General features: G+C 41.1%; 1 protein-coding gene across 2 annotated transcripts in view; it reads right to left on the bottom strand.

The window, feature by feature from the left end:
- RABEP1 (rabaptin, RAB GTPase binding effector protein 1) overlaps window positions 1-20,608 on the bottom strand; it is a 1,652,179-nt gene that overhangs the window by 628,766 nt on the left and 1,002,805 nt on the right. For both annotated transcript variants that reach the window (XM_044082911.1, XM_044082912.1), the window contains exons 8-9: window positions 14,538-14,663; window positions 5,758-6,219 (exon numbers count right to left, since the gene is read on the bottom strand). In XM_044082911.1, coding sequence (XP_043938846.1) covers window positions 5,758-6,219; window positions 14,538-14,663 — 588 coding nt within the window. The remainder of the gene's footprint in view (window positions 1-5,757; window positions 6,220-14,537; window positions 14,664-20,608) is intronic.

Genomic DNA, 20,608 nt, shown 5'->3' with positions numbered 1-20,608 from the left:
GCACCAGTTGTCTGTTTCTATGAGGCCCTTTTGTAGGATGCTTGTGTCAGCTGGAGAGTCGATTATGGCGCCTAGTTTGCAGTCATCTGCGAACCTGGTCAGCCACAGTCCTTCCGTTTTGGCCTGTACCTCCGAGAAATATATACCGAACAAGAGAGGTCCCAGGACTGAGCCTTGTGGGACGCCACTTGTAACTGGTTTGGAGTCTGACATGGCTCCAGCAATTGAATGCTCTTGGGACAGTACAGAGGTTAAAAAGGGCACAGATAAGACTTGAAAATGCAAGGAAGAAACAGAGAATTGTAAAAACTTTCTGAAAGGGGATAGATGGGATATGAAGGTAGGCATCCTTGAGATCCAGACAGACCAGAAAGGCATGGGGTAAAAGAAAGGGAAATAAAGTCTGAAGAGACAGCATCTGAAAGGAAGGAATCTTGAGAAAGGTGTTGAGCTGGGAAAGGTCCAGAATTGGTCTCCAAGTGCCCTCCTTTCTTGGAACTAAAAACACTTTGGAATAAAACCCCTCCCTATTTGGGCAGGAGGCACAAACTGAATGGTGCCCTGGACCAGAAGAAAACGGAGCACCTCTGGGAAAAGAGGAAGTTGTTCGCAAGGAGGTTGAGGGATGCCCAAAAAGGGAGGAAGGGATTTCCAAACCATGAAATATCCCTAGTGGATGATGGACAGAACCCAAGAGTATCAAACAAAAGAAATAAAGGTGAGACAACCTAGGACCAAAGTCAAGCATAAAGAATTCGAGCATAAAAATTAGTTGTTTATTGTGAGTGCTTTTGCGGCTGGTATCACTGCTTCTTCAGACATTAAAACAGAGAAAACACACTTCATTTTTAAAAAAACAACCAATGAACTAGTAAAATCAATTAGTGACATCACTTCAGGTTCCTTCTTAAAAAACATTCAAGTCAAATAGATAAAAACATATAATATTCCTATATATCTCTTGGGCAAATTACAACAAAGTTACCTAAAAACCCTGTTTTGTAATATGGACTTAATACATATCTTGCCATTTAACCCACTACCTTTATTCGCTCTCATTGTAACTATCCATTTTACTTCACAAGTTTCAACCCAAGAGTATGTTGTGATCCTGAACCAATTTGGGAGAGACAGGGAAAGATGGAGGGATAAAGGAACCTAGCCGAGGGAAAGGGAAAACAAACTATCAAATGGATCCTGGCTTATCCTGAAAAGTTAGGTTTCGGGAGGTAGGGGTTTGAGCAAACGTAGAAGGAGTGGCACGTCTCGAACCATTTTTTTCTTTAGGTAGGGGATGAGACTGTCTAGGAACAAAAGCAGACTTGGAGGAATAATTCTTCTGAAACTTAGGAATAGGAGAAACAACATGTTTCAACTTCTGCAAGTCTTTACCCTCATCCTGTAGAAATTTGAAAAATTCAGCAGCAGCAGCATCAAAAAGATTTTTTATTATCCAAAGGAGCAACCAACAAATTAGCCTTACTGTCACCAGGCAAAGCCTGAAGACAAAGCCAAGAGTAACACCTCATAGCTAAACCAATGGTTGCAGCCCTGGAGAAGGCATCAGCTGCACCACAGCTGCATTTGACAGAGTGGGAAGTAACCTGAGAGGTACAGCCCAACAGGGAAAGGGTAGAAGCTTTCTCCTCAAAGTCACAAAGGTCAAAGCCCACTTTGGAAACTTTAGAAAGGATGGCCAAAACATACGTGGTCATTTGATTCTGGTAGCTGATGGTCTGAAAGGATAAAGTGGCAGCAATGTATAACTTTTTGCCCAGTCTCTCCAAAGCCCTACTATCCTTATATGAAAGGAGCAACTTGGTAGAGAGCAACATACTGGAGGGCTTGTCAGAAGAAGAGACACACCACAGAAGGATTGGCAGAAGGGCATTTACATCTGTCAAGCAGTTTGTAAAATCTATCAGGTTTCTTGGGTGCAGGGGCCTGAGAAGAAGTTGAGAAGGTATCCAGGAGGGTAGCAAAAGCCAGGGGAACAGCTGAAGACTTAGGAGAATCCACCTGGTGTAGGTCATAATATATTTTCTGAATGTCAGACACTTGAAAACAATCCCACTTAAAGCACTTCATCATGCGGGCAATAGTATCTCAAAGAAAATCTGGACTAATAGAATCCTCTACCTCTGAACCATAGTCCAAAGGGGAAGGAATTTGAGAAAAATAAGCCAAAGACTCCTCACCAGAATCCAGACCCTCATCTGAAGAATCTAGTTCCCTGAGTCTTTTAAGAGGACTGGAAGACCATGGAGAGGTGGGCACAGATTTCCCTTGAGGAGGCTTTAAAGCATTAAATAACCCCGGAGTAAAATCCTGCCAAATGTGCTTGGTTTTCTGTTTCCTTTTCTGCAGGTCATCTGCACAAAACAGCTTCAGGGGGTCAGACCCCGATGACATTCAATAAGCGTAGTAGGTATCTCTTCCCTTACTACTATCTGTGGAATCCCTCTCACTCCCTCGGAAATAATCAGCTGAGGTACCCCCTCAACATCAGCAGCACTTTTGTAAAACCTCTGAGGACATATGAGTAGTTGGATCCATGTTGGCCTCTTATAGGATCATGGCAGAGGAATCAGAGGCAACTACCAGACGATCTTCTGGGCTTTCACCATCCTTGAGAGAGACATCTGCAGCAGGCTGGACAGCAGCCACATCAGTTTTTTGGCCTTTTTTCTGGCAGATGGCTGACCCTTGGGATGGGAAGATTCTAATATAGCACCCTGAGCCAACAGGTTAAGACGCTGGTTTTAGAGGTAAATAGACAGAGGACAGTAGGGTCCTGGGGACAAAAGGAAACTCCCAAACAGAAAAGACACTGGTTGTGATGGTCTTTATAGGGGAATCTTCCTACCACACTGACATTTTCTCTTTCTGGATGATGAACAGAACAACACTAAATAAAAAAGAAAGATAAGGCTGAAACCACGACCTTAAGCTTAATGCCAAAAAATGCGCCATCATCCCCTTTGAGAAAAACTCAGTTTCCACTAATTACCACATTGATGGGAGCCCACTGAACACTGAAGGCGTTAGAAGAGATCTGGGGAAACAGGTTGATAGCAATCTCTCCCTTTGACCACCACATTGTTACTGTGGTCAGAAAGTCCTTCTATGTGGCACATCTCATTACCAAGGGTTTTGCATCCAGGAAGAAAGAGGTCATCTCTCTCTACTCTTCCCTCATTAGGCCAATCATCAACTATAATGCCCCATTTGGTATGTAGACTAGACACATGCAACAGCTGGAAAGGCCACAAAAGTATTTCATGAAGAGGATCCTATGCCTTAAACACATAGTGTATATGGACAGATTAAAAAAACTTCAGCTATTCTGTTTCATATAGTCTACTAAGAGGCAATCTCTGCTCGATTTACAAAGCCATATCTAACCCAGCTCTGTTAGAAATGCTACAGCTAAAGAAATCTCAATCCCTCCGCACCACACGCTCCAGAGACCTCAACCTCATTACCACAAACAACACATACTGGAGGGACAGGTTCATAACCCAGAGACTGCCCATGCTCTGGAACAGACTTCTCATACATGTCAAGCAGAGCACCTCACTGGCCCTCTTCAAGACAAATCTTGATGAGTGGATGGGAAATACAAAGTTCACCCCGGGGATCACTCCAGTGGCTCTACTTGACAAAGGCACTGGGAACTAACATCAGGCAGCACGATGCCAGGGCACTTCTATAGGCTAGGCTTGTAAAGGCTCCAGGGCCATTAGCCTAGTACACACCTATGAACCTATACGAAGAAACCGCAACAGGGCACTTATCTGAAACGTGGCTTGGTAACCAGCACAGCAAAAGGACATTCAGACATGCATTCAATGATGGCATTTGGACTGGATGCAAAGAAGTTCTGAGTGTGTGCGTCTGTTTGTGTCTTTTGGCTTTTCCCAGTAAGGGGTCGCCACAGCGGAACTCCAGTCCGCTAATGATTGGTAGTTGATTTTTACATGCCGAGTTACCAGCCCTGATGCACAACCTTCAACGAAGGTACGCCCATTCATGCATGTCTCCACACAGAAGATGCTCTAGCTGAGAATCGAACCAGACAGCGTCTTACTGTGAGGCGACAACGCTACCGCAGCACCACCACCGCGGGTGTGTGCGTCTGTACATCACCTATATGCTCTACACCATACGTGGGAAGCATACGTGTGAAGTACGACACCTATAAGCACACTAAAGCCTTTGCTATACTGGCCAGACATTGGGCTATCCTTGGCAGGGGATCCCTTAGATTACAAATACTGCAACAGTGAAATGAAACAACATCAAATGCTAAATCACCAATCAAAATGTGCTTTCAGTGAGGATTCAGTGGCCATTCCTAAAACTTCAGTACTGACTGAACTGTCACTCCACAATATGTGCATGAGACATTGTCAGTACACGAGTAAATTTCTTTAACTACTTGTACAACAGATAACCAACATTTTACAGAAAAGATAGCAATGTGTGCACTGCATGATTAATGACTGATTAATTCAAGAAAATGTTAGGAAAAATACAAAAAAGCCACTTCTGGACATCTTGAGTTTCCTATCCTAAAGATTGCAGACAAGTCATTGAAAACGGAATCTTCATGGCACAACTAAATATTGACTCACAGTAATAGCAACTACCTTGTAAAAGAACCTCTCCTCACTTCAAGTAACCTTCAACAAGATTTGCTAGTTCATCTTGCTAGCACCAAAAACAGAATACCACTGCTTTGTGCTCAAAACAGCAAACTGTCTTCCAGTTGAGCAAGGATCTCACCATTGGCTTCCTACTACTTAAACTTCTAAATCAAAAACCATTAGCTGTCCTCGCTAATAGAGTCACCATGAGAGATGGAGGTCTACATCCTTAAATCACAACCCCACTTCAAACACATCCTACACACAACAAATGCAGCAACCACAGTTTCGCAAGTCTAGGACCCAACTTTGGGAAACCATACTCTCATACCTAAGAGATTCATCCAACTTTTTTGGATTTCAGGGTTAAAACTCATACGCCAACTACAAAAAACGTCTCAGTGCCACTGCCTTAAAAAGACAGGAATAACCTAATTTTCCCCAGGGAGCAAATAATTCACCCAGCATAAATGCCTGCTACAGTCACAACATTCCAAGGACAAACTGCTACATGTACCACTCACTTCACCTTCCCACACCCCCAGTCCACTCTCCTGAAACTTCAGCCTTCATATTACAGCAGCCTTCCAGCAAAGTATTTCATGACATACTCAATGTATGCATTTGCCATAAATGTTCTCAGCCAATCCAGTGTTTTTTAATATTAGTCGAAACTGCTTTAGTGCTCACTAATGTGTGCCTGCATTGTTGGACTGCATGCTACATTGTATTTTCTAATGTAAACATTGAGAACTTGCATGTAAGCTTTACATTTAAAGTCACTGCTTGTGTTATTACAATCAGGCAGAGCCTGAAAGAGGTCCACGTGGATCAGTGCTCCACACTGATCAATACATTTAAATAAATAAATGAATGAATGAATTGATAAATAAATAATGCATTCATAACATATGTTGTGCAAAATGAATCCAATATTTCACATAAATTATTAATGTGTGTGTACACAGTCTGACTATTCAAATGAGTTTAAAAGCATCAGAAATAATTAAAACAAGTCAGACTTATAATTATAGAAAATATATTCCTCTGAAAAACATGCAATTTACATTAAGGTGGTCATTATTAAATGTGGTCAAGTTCCAATTACCTCCTTCTGTAGCAGAGTCCACTCGTTTTCACTAACCAATCGATATCCACTGGGGGGCAAATACGCACTGTCTGCAGCTTGTGTAACGCTAGACAGTAAAGAGGCAGTCTCTTCTTGTTCTGGTGTCATTGCTTTAATTGCTTTTTCCTGATCTTTGGTTAACATAAAGGTATTTGACATTTGTAGAGAAATAAGAGAAGTGCTGTCAAAGTTTTCAAAGTTCTCTGCTGCAACCAAGGGGCCAAACTCTGACTCTTCAAGATTTCCAGCAGATTTTGCTTTATTATTATAGCCTAGAGTCTTAGACTGTAAAGATGATGTCCCTAAACTATCTGTAGATTGTGTTCTTCGAAGTCCATCCTTAAACAAATCATTCTCTTGCTTCATAAAGGAATCCCCAACAGTTACTAAAATGTCTGCATCCAAGGAATGAATAGAGCCATGTGCACTATTAACAGAGACCTGCAAAACAAACAGTACAATCACTTGAGACACAGCTTGTATTACTATTAGGAAAAAAAAATATTTCATATGAAAATTTATAAGCAGGTAAACAAAGAATACATGGCTTTCAATTTTCCTTTCAAGTTGCTTTTTTGTGTTAACTTTTTTCATGTAGAATCTTCCCCTCTCAAGCTCAGTCAATGATTTCTAATGTTTTTCAGATATTTCTCAATTCTCCCACTAGCCAAGATGTGATTGTTATAAAAAAAAGCCAGCATACTTTAACTCCCACCCCCCCAAGCTACATCTTGCAATGCTGTATTTGAAAGTTGTGTCATACACACACATGAAAAGTATCTAGTAGGAGTATTTACTCCACTAGTTTTCTCAGTGGTACTGTCAGCCTGTCCCTACATGTCAAAGCAATACAAAAAAAGAAGTTATGTTCTTACCATAAAGTTCCATCTCTGTTGTCGATCTTCATTCATTCTTGACAGTTGGGTTGACTCGGCCGCTGCAACAAGCTTGCACCAGCCAGAAAACTCTAGAGTTAAGGTTACCCATAGTGCCTCTCTTCCCTTCATTTTGAGTTTCCCCATCGAAAAAACAAAAAGCGGAAGCTTTGTCTGAGCAACTGCCCTACTAGTGAACCAGGTCTAGTTCCGAACCCCCAGGTACCTTTGAAATGGATAGGAGGGTGGGCTGTCAAGAATGAATGAAGATGGACAACACAGATGGAAGGTTATGGTAAGAACATAACTTCTTTATCTTATGTTGTCACTCTTCATTCATTCATGACAGTTGAGACAGAGTCCCTAGCTACTTTATCTCCCGGGAGGCCCTATGGAAGGATATTCCTGAGCAGCATGGAGCCAAAGGATGCTCTTCCCCTGGAGACCATATCCAATTTGTAATGAGTGATAAAGGTACGAGGGGCAGCCCACTTGGCTGCTGCACAAATGTCATCCCTGGAGGCTCTAGAATGAAAGGCCACCGAAGTGGAAAATGACCTAGTACAGTAAGTCTTGACTTTAGTTTATGAACACATTTTTATTTTAAAGGAAGAAACTGTTGCAGAAAAGAGGAAAATCCCAGTATGCAAAAAACTCCCTTACCAGCCTCAGTAAGAAGCTGAGATCCCTCATAAAATCCTCCAAAGCTAGTTACGAAAATAAAATTGCCAAAGATTCCAAAGACAACCATAAGGCATTCTATAAGTATGTCAAGAATCTAAATGGCAATGCTAAGATCTGCTCTGAGCTACAACAGAATGGCATTAAATATAGTGATCCCAAGGATATCACCAATATCCTGGCAGATTGATTCAGTGCCAACTTCACCCCCCCCTCACCCCCTAAATGGCCCATCTTAATACCAGAAGATTGCCAAATTCTGGTAATAACGGCCACACAGGTAAAAAACGCACTCTCCAAAGCTAAGAATACAGCATTCATGGGACCAGATGACATCCCGGGCTGTGTACTACATGAACTAAAAAATGAACTGGCACCTCACCTAAGTGTCATGTTTAATCACACCCTCACCTCAGGCTTCATGTCCACTGAGTGGCACACAGCTACAGTCATCCCACTCCACAAGGGGGGATCCACCTTGGATCCTGGGAACTACCGCCCTATCAGTCTGACGAGCCTGATCTGCAAGGCCATGGAACGTATTATCATGGCACTTATAAATAAAGACAATGGCAACCTTAAAACACTGGACCCCACCCAGTTTGGGTTTGTGAAGGGCCGATCTTGTCTCCTGAACCTGACTGACTTCTTCAAATCAGTCTCCAGAGCCGTGGACAAGGGTAAGGCAGTCCACACAGCCTATCTAGACCTCGCCAAGGTCTTTGACACCATCCCCCACTCTGGAATCACAGATACACTTTCTAAGCTGGGCATAAATCCCTACGTTACTCGATGGGTTGCCAACTGGCTTACTGACACAACCCACACTGTAAAAGTAGCTGACTCCAAATCCAGGTCCAGACCAAGTGACAACTGGAGTACCTCAGGGTTCAGTCCTGGGACCTCTCTTGTTTGGCATCTACTTCTCTGAAGTACAGGCCAACACTAAGGGACTCTGGCGAACAAAGTTCGTTGATGACTACAAACTGGGAGCCATTACTGAATCCCCAAATGATGTTGATACTCTACAAAAGGGCCTTACAGAAATAGATGCTTGGTGCCAGAGCCATGGGCTCATGCTCAATGCCAAGAAATGTATAGTTATCCCCTTTGGGAAAAAACATGTATCCATAAATTACCACATAGGTGGCAGTACACTAAACACTGAGTGTGAGATAAGAGACTTAGGGACACAGGTGGACAGTGGTCTCACCTTCAATAACCACATTGCCACAACAGTCAGGAAATCCTTCTATGTGGCACACCTCATCACTAAGGGCTTTTCATCCAGAAAAAAAGGAGGTCATTGTCCCACTGTACTTATCCCTCATTAGACCCATTATAGAATACAATGCCCCATTTGGTATGTACCTCTCAAGACATCTGCAACAACTGGAAAGGCAGCAGAAATACATCACTAAAAGAATCACAGGCCTAAAGCAGAAGCCCTATGCTGACCACCTTAAAAAACTCCAGCTATAGTCTGTCCCCCATCATCTACTCCGAGGCGATCTCTGCCTAACATATAAGGCCATGTCAAACCTAGAGCTGTTGGACATGCTACACTTAAAGAAATCCCAATCCCTCAGAGCCACACGCTCCAGGGATCTAAACCTTGTCATCACAATAAACAAAACATGCTGGAGGGATAGGTTCCTGACCCAGAGACTCCCCAGACTCTGGAATAGAATGCCCATACATGTCAAGCAGAGCACCTCTTTGGCCCTCTTCAAAAGGAACCTTGATGACTGGATGGGAGAAAGGAAATTCACCCCAGGGATCACGCCAGTCGCCCTGCTAGACAGGGGTTCAGGGAAGTAAATAGTGTGGGAAGAAATAACCAGGGAATTGTTATGGCTGGGCTTGTATAGGCCCTAGGGCTGATAGCCTAGTACCAACCTATGATAAATAAAGGTGATACAATCTCGCAACCATTTCAACAAGGTTTCCCTAGTCGAGGACCTGAAAAAGACAGGAACAGCTGCTCCGATTTTCTGAAGGATTTTATTCTGTCTAGGTAAAAACATAATTGTCACTGTACATCCACAAATGCAAACAATATTCTCTTTTGTTTGAAAAATTTGGGAAGAAAACTGGCAAATCAATGGATTGGTTAATGTTCGATTCGGAGACAACTTTGGGTAGAAAGGAAGGGTTAGTCCTAAGGGATACTCTCTCTTTATGAAAAATGATGTATGGGCACTTTACACACAAGGCTTGTAATTCTGATATTCTCCTGGCTGAAGTGATGGCTACCAGGAATAAGGTCTTCAAAGATAAAAATTTTATATCACAGCTGTCTGCTGGCTCAAAGGGGTGACAAGTAAAAGTTTGTAAGACTAACGTCAAATTCCAAGGTTCAATGGTCTGTTTTAAAAGGTGTTCAAATGTATAACTCCTTTTAGGAAGGTTTTGCAGAGGTGGTGAGATATCTGGGAAAAATCATCAAAGCCATTATGGAAGTTTGAGACAGCTGCCAAATGAACCCTAGTAGTAGAAGATGAAGCTCCTGATTGGAGTAAAGTTGACAAATATTCCAACACTTTATTAATAGATGCCAAAAAGGGGTCTAGCCCTTTTCTTTGAGAGTAGATCACAAATCTGTTCCATTTACTAGGATAAAGTTTCCTGGTGGATGGTTTATGGGAAGCCAGAAGTATCTTTTGTACTTTACTTGCCACCACAACTCCCTTACCTCTAGATGGTCTTTCCGTGCCCACTTCTTGGATTAGGTGTGACATTGTTTAATATACGAAATAAGAACCTTTTGTAGTTAGAATGATTAATGGAGTATCTATGTAAAGCATTGTTAATGTTTTTCGCTCCTGTTTCATACCCTTATTCATAAATTTGTTTTTAAGACACCTCTTGGTCTTCCTGACATAAAAAGCTGGGCATGTACTACAGGTAGCCAAACAGACCACTCCTTTACTAGTGCAGTTTCCATGTCCAGGGTAAACAGTAGTCTTAGCTGCGTCTTTCAAGTAAACAACTGGTTGTTCTAAAATATGTTTACACTGCACACAGCTACCACATTTTTCTTACCCTTGTTGTGTCCCTTACTACCTGTGTTGTTTTCCAAAATATTCTTTAAACTGGGGGGCCTTTTATAGGTGAATAAAGGTCTATTCCCCACAATTTCTTTCACTTTTTCATCAGATGTCAAGAACCCCCAATATTTTTCAGTAGTATAATAGTGGATCCTGCACTATATTCTAAACCAAAGGCCCTCGTAAATTCTCTCTTATCAGTGAATTCACATCTTTAGAGAGGGAAAAGGGGTGGCTATGGGGGCAGCTTTTGCCTCCATTTTTGCAAACCTCGTTATGCTGACATGGGAAAAGGAGTTTGTGTTGCATTCCCCACTCCAGGAACACATAAATTTGTGTCTGAGGTTCCTGGACAATATTTTTAATTTTATGGGGTGGAGGTATTCCGCAAATTTAAGTTTTTATGGAATACATTAACAACTCTTCCCATTTCCCAAGATTTACATTCCAAATATGAAAAGACACCATTAATTATTTGGAAGTTACCCTTAGTAAGAACAGTGAGGCTTTTGCCTCGGATATATATCACAAACTCACCTTTTCCAACGACTATCTTTATTTTGGCAGTGCTCAGCCTCTCTTCCAAAAAGAAGAGTTTGGTGAAAGGCCAGTTCATTGGGTTGGCTATGCAGACATCCAGGAAAGATACATTTGATGCAGAAAGGACAAAAAAAACCTGAGAAAATGTTTTTAGAAAGTGACTATCCCTACCCACTGATAAAGTATATTAGTGACTATGTTTATAATAACTGGGGAGATAAATATGAACCTTTATTGTGAAAAGGTTTAACAGATGTGAGGCCCAATAATACACATACACCCCCAAGAAATACTGGGGGAGATGGTTAGAATATTGTAGGTGAATTCACGGATACAACAGAATTTACAAGGGCATTTGTTTTAGAATATCTGTGTAAAAACTGAAACACACCACCACAGGCTACTAAAAATTATGCTCTTCAGAATAAAATAAAAACTTTAATTGTTAAGACTTAAAATGAGACGTAAAGCAATAAAACAAAGCCCTTGCTGATTTGTATAAGATAAGCGCTTTTGGCTAAAAGCCTTCCTCCATGATCTGAGGAAGACTTTTAGCCGAAAGCGCTCATCTTATACAAATCAACAAGGACTTTGTTTTACTGCTTTATGTCTCATTTTAAGTCTTAAATTAAAGTTTTTATTTTATTCTGAAGGGAAAACTTTTTAGTAGCCTGTGGTGGTGTGTTTCAGTTTTTACACAGACCTTTTGCTTAGTTTTTGAAACCACCTTTGGCAGTCACAGGAGTTTTTCTCTTTCTTGCCTTTGTTTTAGAATATAGTGCAGGATCCACTATTATTAAAATATTACTGAAAAATATTGGGGGCTTTTGACATCTGATGAAAAAGTGAAAGAAGTTGTGGGGAACAGACATTTATTCACCTATGAAAGGGCCCTGAATTTAAAGAATATTTTGGAAAACAACACAAGTAGTAAGGGACACAACAAGGGTACAAAAATGTGGTAGCTGTGTGTAATGTAAACATATTTTAGAAAAAACAGTTTACTTGAAAGAGGCAGCTAAGACTACTATTTACCCTAGCTATGGAAACTGCACTAAGTAAAGGAGTGGTCTGGTCTATTTAGCTACCTGTAGTACATGCCCAGCTTTTAAGTCAGGAAGACAAAGAGGTGCCTTAAAAGCGAATTTATGAACATGGGTATGAAATAGGAGTGAAAAACATTAACAAGGCTTTATATAGACATTCCATTAATTGTTCTAACTACAAATAGTTCTTATTTTGTATATCAGAGAAATGTGACTTCTACCTCAAGTGGAGCATGGAAAGACCATCTAGAGGTAAGAGAGTGGCGGTGGCAAATAAAGTTGGATGCCACACACTATCCGGGGATTAATGACAACTTGTCCCTAGTTCCAGTGTTAAAAATAAGGGCTAATAAATATTCGCATTCTTTCTTGTTGTTTTTTTGTGTTTGTGGTACTTTTTAGGAATGAAACTTTTTGTGTGTTGCATTTTAAAATAAGCACAAGATAGGTTGGTTACTTAAACTAAGTTGAATTTTATATGTCTGTATTTAGTATTGCTGATTTTCAATATACACAATATCTTTGGAATGCTTTACTTGAGTGTTATACCTTTAAGACTTGATTGCAGGTATTTTATGCTAGGGGAGAATCACTTAAAAATAGTATCTGATGTGTGTATGCTAGATTCTGATTATCTGTTGCACACAGACGAAAAGCTATATTGTGCATTACACAAGCTTAAATAAATGTGTGGTATCTACCTTTACCAGCAGTGCCTATTTTTGGATCCATTTGCAGCTAGTGTTTTGTTGGTATTTGTTTGGATTTCTAGCTGTTTTTATCCAACCTGTTGTACTGATATGCTTAGAGTTGCCACCTTTTGCTGCAGTCAAAAACGGACAGTGGCCACACACTGGCACCACCCCTAACTTTACCTATCCCCTACCCTTTCCTTGCTCTCGTCACCTACATCCACACCCATTCTGTGACGTAATTTGTCGTATCAGGGGAAGCAGGATGTTTTTTTTTTCCATGACTGCTTCATATTAGCAATACTTTTCTTTTAAAATGCACTTCAGACGAGTCTGAATGTTAAGAAATGCTAGTATTCTGTTTATTTTGTTAAACAAAATGCCGGAGTCTGTATGATGTTTACTAGACAATTGTTCTGATTTCTGGATAGTCCGGAAAAAATCCGGAGAGGTGGCAAGTCTAGATATGCCATCTATTTAATAATGCTGTAGGTCACACACACTCTTCCTTCTAAATAGCATGTAGATGAGTAGTGCTGTCTTAAGAGCCCTCTCAAATACAATAAGCTAATCTCTAAAATATTAGAGGGCTATAAATAGGAAGGGATTTACAGGGATATTTCACAACACACTTTCCTTCTGCTGTAGTACCTATTAGAATGATCTTATTAGATTTACCTCTAGGTAAAGACAGAGGAATTCGATCTTCAGTGGCAGAAAGTTAGACTGCTTCTTAACATGCAGAAATATATATAACTGTACTGCAGTTATACACTAAGCCACCTGGCACTTACAAGTAATGGTAGTCAACTGGTGACTGGTTATGATGGTATAAGAAAGATTATGCTAACAGCCTGTAATGACAGGGTGGTGCAATGCTGGTGGATGTCAGGCTGGGACTGAAAATAAAAAAAAAGCATTAAAATGAACCACTTGGGCCTCTGCCTTTCCGAGACGCTTGGGAGTTACAGGTGGTTTTAACTCTGAGGCATACAGTAAACAAGACGGGAAGGCCAACTAGATAATAAGGATTTTAATTAACCCCCTCCCCAAAGTGAAATGGGATGATATCAACAGTCCACTGGTCTATCATTGTAGTAACATTCTGTTGTGTGGTTTGTGTAGAACAGGTATGAGCTCCGGTTCCAAGAAAGGGTGGGACAATGTAGGGAAGGGTAATTTCTAGCTGCCTATACAGACACTGATGAACATCAGCTATGTGCATTAACTTCACCCAGGTCACATCTCAGGATACAACTATGCCCATGTGTATAGCCTATGGTCTTATTCACAAAGCTGCAGCACTATCTACTGTGCCAGCAGTATTTCTTGGCTAGGGCTAGCACACTAAAACTTCTGTGAGATGCAGAGTCCTTAGTTTCAAACAGAAAATGAGGTTTCAGTGGTCCAGATTACCCTATACCAGTCAGGTTACAGTTTCTGGGATTGCCATCCTATATTTCTCTAATGATTCCCTGCTGCATCTCATGCACTTAAAATAACTCCGCTCCAAAATCATTTAGTGTATATTCGTTTTCACACAATCCAAATCCACAAAAACAAATCTGCAAATCATCTGTCAGACCAACAAGTCTCTGACTTATCTACATTTTTTGAAAAATCCTGGTCAAATGACATTCACATCCTCTACCCTTAACTGCAGTCTAATATTAAATATTCAACGTGTTTTCTTCAAACTTTAAATGCACTAAAAGTTTGCCTCTATTTGCAAAGTTAAACCCACTGCAGGCCTGTTACTGTTTCAGATGTTAACTGTTCTGCGGTTTGCTGACTCAAATGCCATAAGCACTGCAAATCTGTTACAGTCCCATACACAAAAAAGTTTCAAATTAAAAACTGCTGCAGTCAACTCACTCCTTCTTCAGACAAGGTAAGCACAGACTCTCCATGGATCCGAGCATTAACGTCCAAGATTCCATCCTCACTTTCTTCATGCTTCTGCCCCTCAACCTTGCTATGCCTCTGTTGTTCATCTTCTGCCTGAGGATAGAAAAAAGAAAGTTATATTCCCAAATGATTTGTAGACCTTCACATTTCCAAACTGGTTATTACAATTGCACTGCAGAAATGGTATACCACTGCTTCTTTCCAACACAGTTCTGAGCTGTATACTCCTTACCCGTTCATCTTCTGAATTGTCCCAAATGCTCCTACAGTTTAAAAGGTTTGGCCAGTATGCAACACTGGCAATTTTACCAAATCTCACCCATTCTCCCTAATATTTTCCCTTTTCCTTCAAATGTCTTAGACAAAAGAGGAGACTGCAATGTACACTGTGATCTGAAATAGCTTACAAAGCTTAAGAAATCATTTACTACTGCTTATGAATTAAATACTCATGTTACAGCTCTATCAGCTGAAATTGCTGTTTAAGCACAAGTCTCTTTGCAAAATGTTTGATACTGAAAAATTTAGCAGTTGTATATTTGTACTAACACTTCAACTATCCAATCTCAGCACTTGACTTTATATTAGCTTTCACTCATTTAAAGGTGGAGGGTTTCTGTTGAATACCTGAAGCTGTTTTCTATTAGCCTGCTTGATAGGTGCCACTTTACTGCATCATTTAACTTTAAAGCTCTGGTGAATGCACCGTACCATACAAAACTACTACCTGGACACATTATTTTTAATCCTTTTTTTTTTTTTTTTTTATCCTTAGGGGATTCACTTCCTAACTGCTCATTTATTCAGGCTATTTACTTTTTGGTTATAGCCATCTACTTCACTTCCAACCACTGAACTGATCAAATTTAAGTTCTAAACCAAAGCTATCACCGTAAGGTGAACCACCTGCAGTATTTCCACCACTATGCTTAGGTTCATTGGTGTGTACTAGGCTAATGGCACTGGACCCTTTACAAGCCTAGCCCATAGGATTACCTTGGCATTGTGCCACCCGACATTAGTTCCCAGTACCTCTGTCGAGTAGAGCCACTGGAGTGATCCCCGGGGTGAATTTTCTATTTCCCATCCACTCATCAAGATTCCTCTTGAAGAGGGCCAGTGAGGTGCTCTGCTTTGACATGTATGGGAAGTCTATTCCATAGCATGGGCAGTCTCTGGGTTATGAACCTGTCCCTCCAGCATGTTCTGTTGACTGTGGAAATGAGGTTGAGGTCTCTGGAGCATATGGTGTGAAGGGATTGGGATTTCTTTAGATGTAGCATTTCTAACAGAGCTGGGTCAGACATGGCTTTGTAAGTCAAGCAGAACTCGCCTCAAAGTAGGCAATATGAGACAGAGAATAGTTGGAGGTTTTTTGAGTCTGTCCATATAGGATAAGTGTTTAAGGCCTAGGATCATCTTTGTAAGGTACTTTTGTGGCCTCTCCAGTTGTTGCAGGTGTCTAGTGAGGTACATGCCAAATGGGGCATTGTACTCGATGACTGGCCTAATGAGGGAAGAGTAGAGGGAGACAATGACCTCCTTCTTCCTGGATGCAAAACCCTTAGTATTGAGATGTGCTACAAAGAAGGCCTTTCTGACCACAGTGGCAACGTGGTGGTCAAAAGAGAGGTTGCTGTCAACCTGTGTAGATCTGCTGAATGCTTGGGCCCTTTCACCTCATGTGATCCTTCAGCTATAAATTACTTTATTTAGATTTACATGATTTGAATTAATTTACATATTACCCTGTTTTTAAAATATGACAGATGTTTAACAAATGTTCTGATGCTCTTGCAACCTGAACACAGCTGTCAAGCTTTACATGAATGTATTTTTCCACTGGACTGCTTATTAAATTCATTCTTTCTTTTAACAACATGTCATCCTATACTTATTCCTTACAATTTCCATTATCCATTTACCATCAAATGTTTAGAAATTCCCGTCTTGTAACTTCATTTTCTACAGTGAGACTACATCTGTCTGGCAACTTACTTTTATGGGGTAATTTTTTATTTTTTTTTGTCTTTCTTCTTCTTTTTTTTAATTTTTCATTAAATTTTAAACAATTCCAGTGAACAGAAGAAGCAAACATGGTGAAAGCTCTTTTAACTGCTCACCCACAATTATCTGCCATATGCATGCAGGATTTGTGTGTGTTTAGCCAACTACTTTAAATTCTGCCTTCATCACCTCATAACAAATTACTCCAACCATTAGGAAAGAACAGCTGTGTAAGATCTTACCATAACAGTAGACATCCTACTTCTCATTGTTATAGTATTCTTTACAACTGGGATATCCTGCTGAAGATAGCTTGATGTGTGGTCAGCATACCAAAGCTTTTACACCTTTCAAGAGCTGTATGTCAGATGTATGTCATACATGCAAGGTGTAAGGTAATATGTGATGTACAAATGCTTCATCTTCAAAAGTGAATTGACCCAGAAGGACCAGGGCAGCCCAAGAGGAAAGCAATAACATGTACATCCTGGAAGGGAAGAAAGTGACAAAGAAAATAAGAAAGACTCCTCAGCCAGAAGGAAAGCAACAGAGAAAAACAGGGGGAAGGAGGAAGGGACAGAACAGGACAGTTGGACAGGTACCATTATGATAAGATCTTACACAATTGTACTATATCCTTCCTTATCACTGTTTCAGTATTCTTTGCAACTGGAAGAGTATAAAAACTACTGGCTAGGATGGGAAGAGGAGTAAGCCACAAAGGGCACCTCTGAAAATCCATGAAGCATAGCCCTGGCAAAACCCGCCATGGTCCTAGAAATGACATCCAACTTGTAATGTTGACTACAGGTGTGTACAGAAGACCAAGCAGCAGCTTCAAAAATGGATCTAGTATCCAGAACCTAGAAAAAAGCACCAGAATAGGTAACCACCCTGGCTGAATGAGCAAAAACAGAGCAAAAGAAAGCTGCTTGCCATGAAAGGAATAGCAAAAGGAAATCTCCTTAGAGATCCAGGAGGAGATGGTTTGTTTAGAAACAGCCAAATCAAATTTCCTGGAATGAAAAACAAAAAGTTGCTCAGATTACCGGATATCTTTCATCTTGTCTAGGTAATACCTGACCTGTCTATATAAATCCAAGATGTGAAGAATTCTCTGACTAGCATTTTGTGGTGAGGAGAAAAATACAAATTGTTTGATATAAGGACAAAGCATTATCCATCTTGGCCATAAAAGAAGGATTGGTACAAAGAGAAACCCTGGTCTTGTGTAAAAAGGTGGAACTGGCATTGAGTGCCTGCCTAAAGTTTTGAGACGCTCTTAGCAGAAGTAAGAGCCACCAGTAGTACAGTCTCACAAGTACAATGCAACAAGGAAGAGGAAACTGCAGGCTCAAAGGGAAACTGAGTTAATTTTTCAAGAAGAAAATTAAGGTCCCAATGAGGAGGAATGGCTTTCTTGGGGCCTAATATGAAGGATGCCTTTCAAAAATTATTTGACTTCAAAACAAGAAGCAAGGGGTAGATTCAAAGGCAGACAAGAGGAATGACTAACAAATTGAATATCCCAGACAAGAAGTGAGAAGCTTACACAAATAAGAAAGGACCATATGAATATCCCTCCAGAAAAATGGTACAGGTCATGCTTGTGGTGCCAAACAGAAAATATCTTCCATTTAGCCACACAGGGTTTTCTAGAAGTGGGTTTTCTGGCTTCATGCAAATCCTGAAGCACATCCTCAGAAACTGGTACCTAAAAGGAATCAAAACCCTATCACCCAAGAGTCAGCTGAAAAGTGGGCAAGTGAGGGTGAATGAGAGAGCTCTTGTCCTGTGTGAGAAGATTCATCCTAGGAGGTAACTTGTGAGGATTGCCCCTGGCCAGATGAAATAGAAGGGGGGAAGCAATGTTGTCTGGGCCAAAAGGGGGTCTCTAGCCAAGAATTTGGACCTGTCCCACATTATTTTTGGACAGGACTTTTGGTAACAGAGGAAGAGGAGAATAAACATACAGAAGCATCCCCTTCTGGGAAAAAGACATGGCATCCATTTTTCAAGGTAGAGGACTCAGCACTCTGGAAAAGAACTGTGGAAGTTGTCTGTTTAGAGGGGAGGCAACAAAATATACTTGAGGAATATCCCACTGATGTACTATGTTCAGGAACACTTCCCCATGAAGCATCTATTTGTGAGGATCTGTCCTGGACTTGGTCAAACCATCTGCCACAAGACTGTGCTCAGATGGAATGTAAACCCCCTGAAGAAACAAGTGATGACGGACCACAAACTCCCAAAACTGAAGAGCCAGCTTGCAAAGAAGGTAAGATTTTGTGCCCCCCCCTTGTTTGTTGATGTACCACATGACTGTGGTACTGTCTGTGAAAAACCTTACAGGACTTGGAACCCAAAGAGAGTGGAAGGCATGAAGGGATGGAATCAAAGCTTTCAAACCCATGAGACTGACATAGTCTGCCAGATGTTGCTGAGACCAAAGTCCGTGGACCTCGAGGTTGTTGGAGGAGGCTCCCCAACCTTGATTAGAAGCACCCTGTACAGATCCTGAGTGGCCAGAGGAATCTGAAAAGACAGGCCTGGATTCAGTGAAATCTGGTGAATCCACCAGTGGAGCTTGAGCTTGAGACAAGGCAAGAGAGGAACAAGAAAATCCAGAGGATGGCAGTGCTGAAGCCAAACATTCTTGAGATACCACTGAATGGAACTTGGCAAAGGAAACCATTGGAATAGTGGATGTCATATACCCCAGAGCTCATAGAAATTCCCTTGCAGAAAAGACTGAAAGAGGCAGAAGAGACTGAAAACAGGCAATCAAAGAGAGGACCTCGGAAGGTGTGAAACAAGCTATCAGTGGTATGGTCTGAATCCTGCATCCCAGAAACACTTTGTCATGAGAAGGGAAATGGCACAGACTTTTTTAGAGTTAGGGTGAGCCCCACACTGTGAAGAAGCAGCAGCATAGTGAAGTGGGAATCCTGAAGCAGGAGCTGCTGAGAGGGGGCCTCAATCAAAAGACCATCCAAATAAGAGAATATCTAAATTCCCTGAGGTCAGCTGAAGGTTACCACTGGGGGGCAGATATTTGGTAAAGACCCTTGGAGCTGTAGAAAGACCAACATGCAAAGCAGACAACTGATAATATTAGAAAGAAACAAAGAAACGTAAAAACTTTCTGAAGAGAGGATGAGTATAAGTATCCTTCAAATCCAGGTACACCAGAAAAGCTGGGGAAAGCAACAGAGGAAAACGTGTCTGTAAAGGGAACATCCTGAAGGAATGAACCTGTAGAAATGCATTGAGAAAGAAGAGATCTAGAATGGGCCTTGAAGACACCTCCTTCCTAGTAACCAGAAACATCCTGGAATAAAAAAAAAAGTTCCCTGTTGGGAAGGGGGAACAGGCTAGATGATGCTCTGTACCAAAAGATCCTGGAAAAAAAAACAAAGGAAAATGAGGTGCCTGGCAAGCATGAGGTTGAGGACATCTTGAGAATGGAGGAAGGAACTTCCAAACCGTAGAATAACTATTTTGTATAATAGAAAGCACCCAAGAGTCTGTGGTGATCAGCTGCCAGACAGGAAATGACAGAGTCAACCTGATGAACAGAGGAATCTGACCAACGGGTAGAAGTGGTCTAATGTCAAATGGAAGCAGACTGCCAGGGAAAGCAGGCATTTGACCTTTAAAACACTAAGGAGGCTTGTCATTCAAAACTAACTTGGCAGCCCGCATGTCTCTAGACGGTTGTCTAGGCTTACCATTGACAAAAGACAGCTTAAACTGATTAATTTCTCTGAAACCTAGGAACAACAGAACAATTTGTTTCAGATCCTGCATAACCTTACCCTTGTCTTGTAGGGTCTTAAAAAGCTCAGCAGCTGTAGTGCCAAAGAGATTCTGGTTGTCAGACAGAGAATCCAGTAGTTTAGCACTGATGTGTTCAAGAAGTGCTTAGGGTGCAACCAGGAGTACCTGTTCATCACAGACCTAGATGCAGCAGCCCTACAGCAGGCATCAGCAGCATCACAGTTGCATTTAACAGAATGATAAACTAA

Source organism: Protopterus annectens, chromosome 9.part0, assembly GCF_019279795.1.
Source record: "Protopterus annectens isolate FY-2018-M chromosome 9.part0, PAN1.0, whole genome shotgun sequence".
NCBI lineage: Eukaryota > Metazoa > Chordata > Ceratodontiformes > Protopteridae > Protopterus > Protopterus annectens.
This window is presented reverse-complemented; position numbering and strand designations above follow the sequence as displayed.